Source organism: Paramisgurnus dabryanus, chromosome 15 (assembly GCF_030506205.2).
Source record: "Paramisgurnus dabryanus chromosome 15, PD_genome_1.1, whole genome shotgun sequence".
In the NCBI taxonomy this organism is placed as follows: Eukaryota; Metazoa; Chordata; class Actinopteri; order Cypriniformes; family Cobitidae; genus Paramisgurnus; species Paramisgurnus dabryanus.
Genome location: NC_133351.1, coordinates 12,336,032 through 12,350,464, shown reverse-complemented (window position 1 = coordinate 12,350,464; position 14,433 = coordinate 12,336,032). Strand labels below are relative to the sequence as shown.

The following is a 14,433-nucleotide window of genomic DNA, read 5'->3' as shown; positions in this document are numbered from 1 at the left end:
TATGCTCAACAAGGTTGATATACGATCACTTTAATATGCTCCACAAGGTCTGTGACCCAAGAATTCTGTTTCAAGCTCAAAGGAGCTCACTGTACAATATTTCAAACATTTTTCATACCTTCTTTTCATTTAATTCTACTTGTCCTCCTACCTCTATCATTCACTCACATTTCCTGGCAATAGACTACCACCTTTAAAAAAAGGTCAAGCAGTGCTTTTTAGTTCCAGGGGGATAATGCAAGCTGATTGCTGACATACTTTCCACAATAACATTCTGCTTCAGTAATGACTGCTGACGTTACAGGCAGTAGTCAAATATGTGGTTGAGAGCCTTTAATTGCTTTGAGCAGACGTTTAAGTACATTTTAAAAAAAATACATTAAATAAATAAAAAATACAGCACAATTGCCATCTCTCGCTCCATTCAAATGCACCTTACATGCACAAAATGTGTCTAAAAACCTTAAGTGGATTTGCATAATCACATTTTGATGTACGTTTAACACAAAATGGTGAACTTGTAGAACTTTTCTCAACCAGAATGCAACTATAAATCAAACTTTTTGCCTTAAGAAAGACAAGACTATGTAAATAGATGAAGTAACAGTCCATTTAATCCACATCTATCACGTCATACACTCTGTTTACCCATAATTCCTCTAACCGTTTAAGAATATGGATATACGAGACCCAAGCTATACCCCCTCACCCAAGCTATGCCCATTCTTTATTCTCTCACTTTTTATAGTCTCTATTCATCACTGTCTTCTAATCTAAATGCAGTGTACACTTGTGAAGAGGGCGTTTGCTGCCAACACGGTCCCGCTGGGAAAAAAGTTGGACCGCTTTCCACGGGAGTCTTTTTCATCTTTTATCTGACCACAAGAACCAATTACCTGCAAAACATTGGTGGTCTCAGATCCAAATTCTCTACATGTTACTGCTGTAATATCCATCTTCTAACACGTCCATTATACCATTGCTGGATAATTCACACAATCATGGCCTAGCAGATCAATACGGCTGTAATCTTTAAGTGAATACTGGAATCATTTTACAAACTTCTGAAACTACTGAGCTTGACTATATGAAAAATGTCCAAAGGTTTAGCAGAGGTCAGACATGTAGTGTAAACAAAGTTTTTTAAGATGACAGAATTATGGGGTGGAGTACCGGTGGGTATACGGAACAATCAAAAGAGAACACCCATTAAAACAGGCATAATTTCACTAACAGTGCAATTGCACTATATTCTAAGGGACAGCATGCTGACTCTTAATACTTTTTAAATTGATTTTCATATAGAACTCCCACGGGGGGCAATTCCATTTCCATACGAGCTTGTGTGGCACTCTATTCACTCAATTAATCGCATAATACGATCAATTTCTGCACTGAGAGGAGTCACACACCAGCGTTTTCTCATAAGAACAGCTTAATGTTTTAGCCTTTTTATAGCACAAACCAAGTTCTATTACGCAGTGTAAAATCACAGACAGCATGGCTGGAAAAATGTAAAGAGAAATGGCAGTATTTTCGATATCTCATCCCTGGAGCCACAGGAGGCCTGAGAGTAATACTGGAATTTTACACGTTTGCCCAGAGCTGGTGATATACGAAACCATAGATCCTTGTAATTGCCTTTGAGAGTCAATGGAAAGAGAATTCTCTAAGTGGAATTAACAGCAGGCGTTTCTTAAGACCCTCAGACAGCCATTCTATTGATAGTGCAAGAGTATCAAGAGAGATTCAAAGACGACTTAGCTTTCTCCCATACCCATTCCCCGGCCTTTAGGATTTAACAATTAATAAAAACCAACAATAAAGCCCCGCCCCTAAACCCAATGTCACTGGGGCAAAAGCAAATTGTACTGAAACATGAATAAAAATGACCATGGGAAAGCACAAATTCATAAGAAGCTTGTAAAATTGTTGGTTCAAGTCCTATTTATTAGCTGGTAAGTTGTCTTTACGACGTCAGGTGGGTTCAAGTCACTTTCGTCAGTGAAAGATGGGGGTGAATTTCCTTAAAGGGCACCTATGGTCCGATTCACGATTTTACATTTCCTTTGGTGTGTAAGTGTGTACTAGTACATGTTAACGATATGCAAAAATAAAATTTATACCAGGATAACACCCCCTAGTAAACAATGGGCGCGGATTATCGTCTCCAACGTAAATCTCGTTTCTTGGACTACCACAAACACAAGGATTGTAGGTACTGCAACAGTTTACTTCTTGGGATTGGTGATGTAGACAAGACCGACATTATTATAATTCTTCCCGCTTCGGACTCACAGCCTGTAAGGTAACTACTGTTAGCATTGCATTGTGACCTAATCTTTCAAAAATGGTAAGGAGCGTCACATATCCGGCTGACGTCAGAGGTATTCAGGCCAATCACAACGTACAGATTAGCTGGCCAATCAGGGACACAGAGCTTTTCAAATTGATGAGTTTTGTACAAAATCTGTGCGTTTTAGGAATAGAGTGAAATCTGGAGCTACACAAATTTACAGTAGGTGGAAAACACAAACACATTGTATTATACCAAATACACAAAATAACTTTGTTTTTAGCAATAAAACAGGTGCACTTTAAATTACACGAAAATACAGTCTACAAACTGGAAGGTTGGTAGTTCAATCCCCGGCTCCACCTGACCAAGTGTCGAGTTGTCATTGAGCAAGACACCTAACCCCAGCTGCTCCCGACGAGCTGGATGGCACCTTGTAGAGCTGGCGAAAAAACGTCTGCGATTCTCCGATTCTCATGCGTGTCTCATCAGTAAAGCCGGTTTCGTGATTAGTAGTAAACAGTTATTAGCTGCTTTCAGATGGAGCGGCATTTACTACACAGAGCCGTATTTCACCGAAAGGTAGGCAAAATCGCGTTCATAATCGTGGAAGATCGTCTTCGATTATGAACGCGATTTTGCCTAGCTTCTTGGTGAAATATGTCTCTGTGTAGTAAATGCCGCTCCATCTGAAAGCAGGTGATGGCAATTTACTACTAATCACCGAACCGGCTTTACTGATGAGACACGCATGAGAATTGCAGGCGATTTTTTGCCCAGCTCTAGTGCCTTGCATGGCTGGCACCACCATCAATGTATGAATGAATGAGTGAATGGGTGAATGTGAGGCAACTTGTAAAGCGCTTTGGATGGCCATGGGTCTAGGAAAGCGATATAAATGCAGTCCGTTTACCATTTACATACAAAAAACTAAAGAATAGGTTCCGACTAGGGCTGTCACTTTTTATTCGATATTCGAATATTCATTCGAACATGACGTGAAATATCCGTATTCGAACTATAAATAAACCATCCGGTTTTTAAAATGCCATGTGTGGCGCATTTTTTCAGTAACACCTCGTAATAGGAAGGAGGCTGAGAGTGAGACCGACAACAGCAACTGTGCGCACGAGAGGGAATCAAATGGGACCAAAATGAACCTCATGTGCATGTCAAGATAGAATTATAGTTTGTATATAAAATTACATATTGTTTATAGTGTTAAATATTATAGCAGAATAAAAAACTTATAATACGTTCGCATTGTGATATAGCATGTATGAAGATAATTTCATCATTTTTACAATGCAATGTAAACTTTATATTAAACAACAACAGCATTCGTCTTGTAAACGGATTTGAAATGATGATGTGTTGACTGTCGCGCGTCACATAGATGACAGAGTCAAGTGAGATCTGCTTAACTCAGCGGTAAGTTTAATTTCATCTCAAGTTTCAAAGGGTTTGTGCTCTCTATCATTAAAAACGGTCAAGCAAACAGCACGGGCAGAGATAATGCACTTGTCAATGACGGCTCACAAACGTGCGGGTTATAGGCTGCATGTGTGCTTGTTGTCAATGAGATTATTTCTCACAAACACGCTCAAGCGCGGGACATGTGTGCTTGTCAATGACGGGCATTAAATCCACAGAATTCCGCGGAGTTTTCTGCCGAAATTTGCGGGCGCGAATTCCGTTTGGGTCTGCCTATACTCCTGCTGCTATTTAAGTTGTCACGTTATTGTTTGTAACTGTTCTGAATCGTTTTTTCTATATATATAAGTTTGTTATTCATAAGTTGATAACCTGCGGTTTCAAACATTAAGTAAAAAAGTAATCCAGACAACCCTGTTTATGACTGTCACTGTTAATAATTTTGTGATTGAATCTCCATTACGGTGGGTTTTTTTATGCGCACGGGGGGGGGGGGGGGGTGCTAGATATTCGAATATATTCGGATACATTGCATGATATTCGAAATCCGTTCGAATTTGATTTTTCTCAAAAGTGACAGCCCTAGTTCCGACATGCCCCAAACTCGAGTTTCCCAGTGGTATTTACGATTTTGTGGTAGTGTTCATGCGTGCTCATCTCATAAATCCGATATATCCGAGATGACTTGAACACACCAAAAGTTACAAAATGCCACGAGGCTGTCTTGGTCCCCTGGGTGTAATAATATACTCAATGTTTCAGTGCATTTTAACTATATGTGAACCTGGATCACAAAACCAGTCGTAAGGCTAATTTTTTTAATGGAATTTATGCATTATAAATTCAGACTGATGCATCATTCATGATGTCCACTGATGTATGGTTTGTTAGGAAATGACAATATTTGCCTGAGATACAACTATTTGAAAATCTGAGGGAGGAAAATCGTTATATTGTGAGTCACCTTTAAAGTTGTAGAAATCAAGTCCTTAGCAACACATATTACTAATGAAAATACATTATTTAGCTTTGAAAATAATTAGCACACCAAATAAACTCAAAGCATGAAGCACATAAACTAGATGACAACCTTGACACTGTTAAAACCCGCAATGAACACTGGGACATTTAAGTGAGAAATTGTAACATCACTTGTTAACATCTCTAATGTGGCACAGTGCAGTACGGTTAAGTCATTTGAGAGCTTCTTTCTATTATCTTTTCTTTACACACACATGCACACACATGCTTTTTTTCAACTCATGAACCACCACATCCCACAGACACATCCTCAGAGAGCATAATACGGCTTTCCGTATCAAGCACTCCACACACAGCACACAATTCCAGGCCATAAATCTATTAATGCTTCACTGTTAGCATTCATTGGGAGATTTGGAGAAATCCCATCATTACAGTACTTAACACCTCAAAGGACCATGTCCACCGAGACCAGCACTGCACACGATTTATCACCAGGATCCTCAGTTAAAGCAGACTCACACACAAACACTGCTATGAGCCAACCTACAATAACAAAGAACAGAGCGCCAAGAGCTGGAGTGCTAATGGATATCGGCACAGCAAATTGCTCTCCCTCTCTGAAGACAATCCAACAATCCTGTATCATAAAAACGTAAGTCAAACAGGGATCTAAACCTTTCTGAGACTACCAGAGCTCACTTCCTTATCCAAGTCATCCAAGCAGCAGGTGGATCCATAGCACAGTGATAAAATTCCTGAGAGAACGCTAACGTAAATTACAGCTTAACTGCCGTCACGCTATCAAGCATCACTCTAACAAGCGTATATCATCATGGGATTTTAGTGATGATGAACTGATGAACAAGCCACGGTTCACTGCAGCTGTCAGTCATAGACACTTCATAGAAACAAGAGAAGCATCAATTAGCGAAGCTGGATGTGGTTATACCAGGCCCCAGGCTGACATCATAATATGACTGCTTGTATTCCAACTTGACTAGTAATAAATGCCGTTGACGTACAGATTCTTAATGAAGTAACATTAAAGGTGCTGAGGAGTGATGCAATCCCAAAACTAAGGTTTAACATTTTAAGGCGTTCTCATACCGCGTCTTTTGCCTGCTCAAGTTCGTTATTTCAAATGCAGGTGTGCGGCATGCACGCTCATAATGGAAGCGACGTGGTGTGCGCGCCACGCTCGTTTTTTCCAGACGTGTATGCACCACATCAAATTAAAAACATCTCAACTTTTCAGAATGCCACAAGCGCACTGCAGGTCATGTGACAAGAACTTACGCGTTAGGGGTGAATGATACATCAAATTTTCATCGTCATCGCGATATGAAGTCACGTGATGAACACATCGCAACAGACAGCCTTGACGCGATGAATGAAGAGAAAACGGTTAGCGCATGTAATAACGTTTCACCTATCACGTTTGCGCGTTCATGCTATTAGGCCAATCACGGGAACCCCCAAGTCAGCTACGCTCAGATTGATTTGTGAGGTGTCAGTTGCGACACTGTGCCTGTTAGCAAAAATGATGGTGGAGGAAGGAGAGAAGAGTGAGGAAAATGTTCATTATTTCAAATGTAGGCGCACAGTATGTGCACTCTGGAAGCGCCGCAGTCACAACTCGCACGCGGTGCGATGGCACGCACTCGTTTTTTCCTGGCTGTTCAAAAACATTTTAACTTTTCAGAGAATGACATAAGTGCAACTACAGGTCATGTGACAATAACCTATGTGTCTAGTAGCGTTTTCTACGCGTTTTAGGCGCGACATGTGAATGGCCCCTAAAACATGAAAAAAATATAAAATATTTTAATATATTAAACAATGTCACCGCACATCGCAACTTTTCCTCACATTGTGCAGCCCTACTACGCGTCTAGCATTTTCCGTACGTTAAGGCACAACAAGTGAGCGGCACCTTAAGCATGCTGTGGTCTTTCTCCTAAAATAGCATTTAGTTAAGCTAGGGCTGGGCCATATGGCAAAAAAAAAAAAAAAAAACATCACAATTTTTTCTGAATCAGTCGATATCAATAATTATCATGGGAAAAGTGATCAATTGAGGTACTATACAGATTAGAATAGTTGCGCTTTTTTTTTTTTTAAGATTCACATTTTGATGGAAACCCAGCTACTAAGTCTAACTGAGTTAGTGACACTTGTAAACCAAGACTGCGTGCGACATCTGGAAGTGCAGTCTGCGCAGCATTACGCAAACATCGAAGCGTCATTATCGTTCTGTCTGAAAAAATTATATAGCGAAATTTATTGTTATCGAATTATCGCCCAGCACTAAGTTTACCTCACCACCTGGAATCCTTTAAAAAAAGCTAAAATGCAGTATGATGTCATAAAAAAATGTTTGTCCGTATTGGTGAATGAAATGTTTTTTAATGCTTACATCTTCTAAATGCAAATTTTGTAGCATTATCATCAGGGCTAACACATTGTACTAAAAGCTAAGAAACTTACATTTTGATATTACTGGGGCTTTGACAAAGACCTTTGTAGAAACCCTTGTTTTTAAGAGCGTACAACCACATTTACAATCACAATGTGACCATAATTTCTGCTGCAATACCACAGTCAACATAGCCAATAATGTGTTCCTCTAGAATCATATTACTATTGGCTATCCTACAAACAATGTAAGCAACACTGGGGGCATTTCTGACATGGATAATCTATATTTACGGTTAGTTCCATTCTTCCATAAGCCTATATACGTATACGTATACATACAGCCTATTTCAGTCTCTTTGCATAAAAGTTTACATTGTAATTCAACTTTTAACTTACAGTCTAAAAATGCCAGGTTGTAGGTTAACCCAACTGATGGGATTTGACCCACCCATTGGTTAACAATCCAGCATTTTAGACTGTACAACAAATAAGTTTGTTTCATTTGTCACACCTTGATCTGAGTCACGTGGGTTGAGAGAACCTACAGCATTGGTTAGATAACTTAAATCGAATGACAGTTTGTCATACCCAATCACGAGTACCAACCAAGCATATGTATAAATACATATAAAATGGTGGCATATTTTTGTGGTGTGCAGTTGTCCTGTCATGTTAAGGGCTATGTGAAAATACATTGTTATATCAATTGAGCTATCAACCACTCATTGACTCAACAGATCTACAATGTAAACAAAGAGCATCACCACGTCTCGTTTAAGAGCAACTCAGATCCGTAAAAGCTCTTTGAAATAAATAATTGATCAGTAAACTTACTCAGTTGCTCTTTTAAAAAATATATGGACACTCCTTATCCTTGGTGGTCGCGCCTTGTAAATGGGTGAATACGCAGCGCTCTACCCCCACCTGCCGTCGAGTGGGAAGCACGAGCTCTGCGTGCGCAGACGCACACCGCCCAGTCAACTTCAGCAGCTGATGATCAAGTTCAAGTGAGTCAGTGGATCTGCTTTCCGATACATGCCTTCATTTCCACATGAAAAATACTGTAGTGTACTTTAATATTTATAGTAGTAAACTGTAGTAAAATAAATACTATAATGATTTTTTACTTTTTTAATATTATTATTATTATTGTTACTATTAAATCAATTCACTATAGTTAGGAAATCTGCAATATACCAGAGCATACTACAGCAATGTATTGCAGTTTACTATAGTAAATACTAAAGTATACTACAGTGTTTTTCATGTGGGCTGACGTGTGTTTGTTTATCTCCTGCTGGTGGGCTGTTGCTAATTTACGCAGTAAACTTGACATTTATCGTTGTTATCCTGCCATATTTATCAAGCAAATGTCATTTCCCCTTTGAAATTACTTATTTCAAATACAATCAGACAATCATGGGATTTTTCCAATCAATTAAATGTAAGTCAAATAAAACACAAATTCCATGCATTTGTCCATCAAATCTTTCCACACATTTTATGTCAAACAAGTAAACTGCATTACAGAGACTGCCATTTAAACATACACTCCAGCTGCAAAAAGTTACTTCTTGTCGGTGACTCAATGCAATCCATATCTAGGCTGCATCTAATAAAAGGTAGATCTCATCCAGTACACCTCTAGAAACGCATGCAAGACTTCGCTGCCGATTCTCAAGCCCCTATTAAGTCTATGATAACAAGTGCAAATAGAGATGCTTTGCACTCCAAATAAAATCAAAGCTTAATCTATCAAAAGAAATGTTTTCTTCAAAGATACGTGCCCGAACTGCAAAGCACCACACAACAAATCCCCCACTCCTACGTCCCCCTCATTCAGATAGACCCCTTCATCGCCATCCAAGTATTTTTTCTCACACTTCTCATTTTCATGTTCACAATCGTTCGTGCATACCTTGACTGCCACCGACGAGCAATCCGAGGAAACAGACGAAGGTCCGAATCATTTTCAGCAGGTCCTGCTGGACAGCAGCCGGTGCACGAAGTGAGTTGAACGGACGTTGGTTAGGAGACAAGCGGCACTCGTTCCCGGTTCTATGACTCCGTGCTTGTCAGTCGCTGGGCGCGCACACGCTCGTTCACTGGTTACGCGCTCACTGTCTGCCACAACCGGAATGTGTTGAGGAACGGTAAGCAGCTGCTTCAATGCAGCACTCTTTCAAATGCGTCCAACCTGAGCAACCTACCAGCAGCAGTGAAGCCTGGCAGGTAAAAACCAATACCCTTCATCAGTTCAGTCATTGGTATTGATTTTGAGAAGTACCAAATAGATGGGGTTACAAAAATGTTAAATTTGAAAATGAACACATGATTTAATGCTTTGGAAAAAATTTGAATAAAGAAAAGTTGACAGAAAATGAAAAAGATTTTAGGTCGAGGCTCACAAGATGCTCCCCATATCATACTGAGCCAACAGGAATCATCAGGTTTGACACACACTTGTGGAGTCAATGCCAAATTGCATTTTGTGAAAGGGAAGAGTGCAATTTATTAAATTTTTCAATTAATTGTTATGCTTATAATCTGATAAAATAAAATTAAAATCAGAAAAATGCAAAAGTGAAACATTTTACTGCATCATTTCAGAGTAAAACAAATCACAGGAATTTTTGTTGTTTATGAAATAAAATTTTTGTCGACCAATCATATCTCTCTCTATGATTGGTTGCTAAGAAATATCATAGTAAACGTGTCATAAATGCATATATATAACAACAGTAACTTTGAAAATTATTTCTATAATGCATGTGGTGTATAAGTATTTGCAGGACCATAGGGTGATTAGTAAAACGTATTACTTTTCCCTCTTAGAGAGTTTTGCCCATTGAACAATTTCCCATGGCGTTTGGGTTGTTTATCTTTAATTCATTGTAGCAGAGGGTCCAATACTACACAGGAATGTAAGGTAACTTAAAACCCCCAGAAGACCTCCATCCAGTTGATCCATTACTTTAACTCACATTCATAAACCTGTTCCCTTCAAGTCCACTTTTTGTCTGGACAAAGACACAATTCTTCTTTTATAAGAAATTGGTAGAACTTTGAGTGACTATAAGCACTTCTGTAGCGGTCCCTCTGGACAAGCTTGACTGGTCATAAATCTGTATGAGTCAGAATATGATACTGAATTCACTAAAGAGGCTAAAATGCCATCAGGCCACTACATTAAAGTATAAAATTAACCCCAAAATATACATTTTGTCATATTGTTTGAGCGACTCCCAAGACTGAACGCCCTGAACGAAACTATATTTCATAGCTCAGGTTCTTAAATCTCATTTGCAATTGCATTTGTGCCTTACAATCAGTCATAACCAATTAGATTAAGCTCATAAACTTGAAAATTATGAGCAAAAATATCATTTAAGACTTGAGAATACTTTCTTTAATTAAAACAATTCTTCTTGACATTGCATGGTCCCTGCAGAGAATAAGATTCTGGAACAGAGGCTCAGTGTGTGTTGAGGTAAAGCATGGCTATGGTTCTGTTTACCAGGAGCTTACTGTTGTTTATTTACCTAAGGAGATGTGCACTGAACATGGGAAGAGCGGAGCATTGGGGAAAACAGATGGCAATGGGCCACTTCATACAAATATGCAGAGAACGGCACCAATATAAAGGTGTAAATTCTGTCAAATACCAATTTCTACAAGTGAATGAAAATTGATTTTTAAGATCATCCTCAGAATAATGTACTATACATTAAGTATAGACATACAAAATTGTTAAGATTTTACCCAAGCTCCCAGATGTAACAAATGAAGTACATAAGAATGATTTTTGCTTTTATAGCGCACTGCAATACAGATTTTAAAGGCTGGAACGAAAGCATTTTTTTTTTCACTATGCAAATACACAATTTTTTAGTGTAGCCTCCGATGTAACAAATAGGTGAGGTACATAATGATTTTTTTGCCTTACACTGCATACCGATTTTAAAGGCTGGAATGATGGCAATTTCCACTATGCAAATACACAATTATTCTTGTAATTTTTCAGTTTACACTTTACAATAAGGTTCGGTGCATTAGCAAAAACAATTTTTACACCATCCAGAATAAAAAATATGATGAATCCAAACAACAGCTTGATATCAAAGCCTTATTGTCAGTGTTCCCATGATGCAAGTTTAGCAGCTGAGTCAGAACTGATAAGACTGTTCTCAGCTTTGATTCAGTAATAACGTTTGAAATGTCCTCAAGGCTGCAAGCGTCCAAATACAGTCAGCTGAATACCCACAGCCTTTTCAGGAGCCAATACAAGTTTAATGCATCTCAAACAAATCTCTTTTTGACTTTCATAAAAATTTCTGATCTATATGGAGCCTATAAAAGCAACATATAAAACACGTATTTCAAGAAGCAAGTGGCAACTATTTTGGAATTTACCAACCCCAGACAGTAAAGATATATTATGTTTTTTTATTCCTGACTTTACTACGAGGTGATTCGCTTCGCTTCGGACACATGCATTTGATCTGTCAAATTCACATTAATGCTAATATCTCCCTAATGACAATATGCAAACGACAGCAGACACTATTAATTTTTATTTAACATTTTACAAAACTCTTTCATAATGACTTTTATACTCTAATTGAAAAGGACAGGGCCAACTGCAGATTAGGGCGTAGTACATTTAACAATTGTTTTCTCAATAAGGTTATTATGCTTAGAAAAGATTGATAAACAGGGAAGCCTCTCAATTTCAAGCTCCTCTGCTCCTGACAGACAAAACACTTTGTAACTCTCTAGATAACATCATTAATGATTATAAGTGAAATGAATATTTTGTCACAGTCAAATGCTCTGCATACAAGTCACATAAAAAGGCTTTAAATATGTCGCTGAGACACAAAGACAAAGTTGATATGATATTAATGACTCGTAGACACAGAGAGCAAGTGAATGAGAGGCTGATGATTAAGGTTGTACAGTTTAGTTCAGAACTTCTCTACCTGTGTGCCCGGAGCACGAAAAGTTTTAAATCCTTATTATTATATATTGAACCAAAAATCAGAGGTGGAACAAATTCAGCACCACTGATTTGAGATAATATTCCCTAAAAGATTACCCAGTAATTCTGTCCAACTTTTGATCAAGTATGAACAGGGCAAGAGAATGAAAGTTAGACTGACATTTCAAGAATGTTGCTGATATAAAATGTAATTTATTTCTTATCAAGAATAAATTTAAACTTGTGGGTCATGACGCAATACACTGTCAAATAATTTTTTTTTTAAATGGTCCCAAGCTGTCACTGGGGCGGTACCTTAAAGGCCCTAAGGTACAGGTACAGATACATTTAGCACCAATATGTACAGTACATTTAAAGCAACACTATGTAGTTTTTCACCTTTAAATAATGTCTCTAAAATTATTTCAGTGATAGAACAACTTTTAACTGGACAAATTGTACTGTTGCTGCAACCTGAGCAGCCTCCTAGCTGCTACAAGCACACTCTGAAAGTGGCGGTGGAGGGTAGAGCACACAGCCACACCCCTCCCCCTGCCTGCAGAAGAGAGTGTCTGATACCAGGCACTGTTGCGCTTTTCAACCACATGGGGGAGCTGTAAGTCATTTTTACATGGAAACTACATAGTGTTGCTTTAAGGTACTTATATGCACTCTTTGGTACCAATGTACTTTAAGGTGCAATGGTGTACTTTTTGAAAGGGTACCACCCCAGTGACAACTAGGGACAATTTTTTAAACATTTTTTTCTGAGTTTGTGCATCAGATGTTCATTCTAATAGGATCAGGGAAAAATAATGCACAAATATAATTCAACCAACCATATACAAATAGCAAAAAATGAATAATGTTTTAAGATTTTTAATGGGATAAGACAAGAGAACAGATAAAGATAAATTGTCAATCCCTTTTAACTGATTAGGATCCTGTTAAAGAGCGCCTATCTTCCGATTCACGATTTTACATTTCCCTTGGTGTGTAGGTTTGTATTAGTATATGTTAACAATATGCAAAATGTACATACCCCAAAGTAAACGATGATGAAAGGTTATCGTCACCGACGTAAATCTCTTTTCTTGAACTACAACAAACACATGGAATGTAGGCAACAGTTTACTTCCTGGGCCTGTTGACGTGGACAAGACCGACATTATCATAATTCATCCCGCTTCGGACTCACAGCCTGTAAGTTAAATCCTGTTAGCATTGCATTGTGAGCGAATCTTTCAAACATGGTAAGGAGCGTTACATTTCCTGCTGACGTCAGAGGTATTCAGGCCAATCACAACGTACAGGTAGCTGGCCAATCAGGGACACAGCGCTTCTAAGATAGATGAGATTTGTACAAAGTCAGTGCATTTCAGGAAGACAGGAATATCAGGAGCTACATAATGTGTTTTTTTAACCATAAACCACGTGAACACATTGTATTATACCAAATACATAAAATAACTTTGCTTTTTTTACCAATGAAGTAGGTGCCCTTTAAACATTTACCAAATTGTTTTACCTTACGGCCATTTTAATATATACAGTACTGTAATGTTTGGGCCTTTATGTACTCTTATGTACTACTTTATAAGCATTTTTGTTTCTGTGCCAAGTTGCAAAACAAGTTTTGAACTAGTGAATTAAGCAATATAGACTATATTAAATGCATAATAATAAAACATTACAAATGCAACAAAAGCATCACATCCACATACATGGGTATAGTTTCTCATATAACTGAATTTGCATCATTCCCTAAAAATGTCATGTATTTGTACATTTTATTATCCAATGCAATGACATTTGTATATTTTTAAGTGTGACTTTGTGAAGTTTAAGGGCCACTAGCAACATTGCACTACATCTGTTTGCCTATTTCAAAGTGATAACAATATCCTTTAATGATATTTCTGTCCACTAATATGGTACATGGTCCTTGACGAGTCTGAATACTTCATGACTTCAGCAGGATTTGCGTGCTCTTAATGCGTGTGGCATAATTTCACACCACATTGCTTCAGTCAGACGCCGAGCTCATTCTCGGCACGTCAGACGTCTGCGGCCTCGCGTCCTAACGGCCGCAGCTCAGACACACAGCCAGAGAGCTGAGACTGAAAAGGAGACACATTCATCAATAAGCCATTAGCAAGCCAGCACTGAGCATCTGCAGCCCAAAGCTTCATCTTACAGCCTCATTCACTGTCTATCCATTGATCCCAGAATGTGTTAGCCGAAACGTGGATGCAACATTTGTGACAGAGCTGCTGGGGATAGGCCAGAAGGGTGAAAAGGAGGAATATATGGGTGATCA

General features: G+C 38.5%; 1 protein-coding gene across 3 annotated transcripts in view; it reads right to left on the bottom strand.

The window, feature by feature from the left end:
* Positions 1-9,349, bottom strand: part of ncam2 (neural cell adhesion molecule 2) — a 267,126-nt gene extending 257,777 nt beyond the window's left edge. For 2 of the 3 annotated variants that reach the window (XM_065251960.2, XM_065251961.2), the window contains exon 1: positions 9,051-9,347. In XM_065251960.2, the coding sequence (XP_065108032.1) occupies positions 9,051-9,102 (52 nt within the window). In that variant the 5' untranslated portion in view covers positions 9,103-9,347. Of the gene's footprint in view, positions 1-9,050 lie in introns of all 3 variants that reach the window. The other variant, XM_065251962.2, reaches the window with a different exon arrangement.
* Between the last annotated feature and the right edge of the window lie 5,084 nt (positions 9,350-14,433).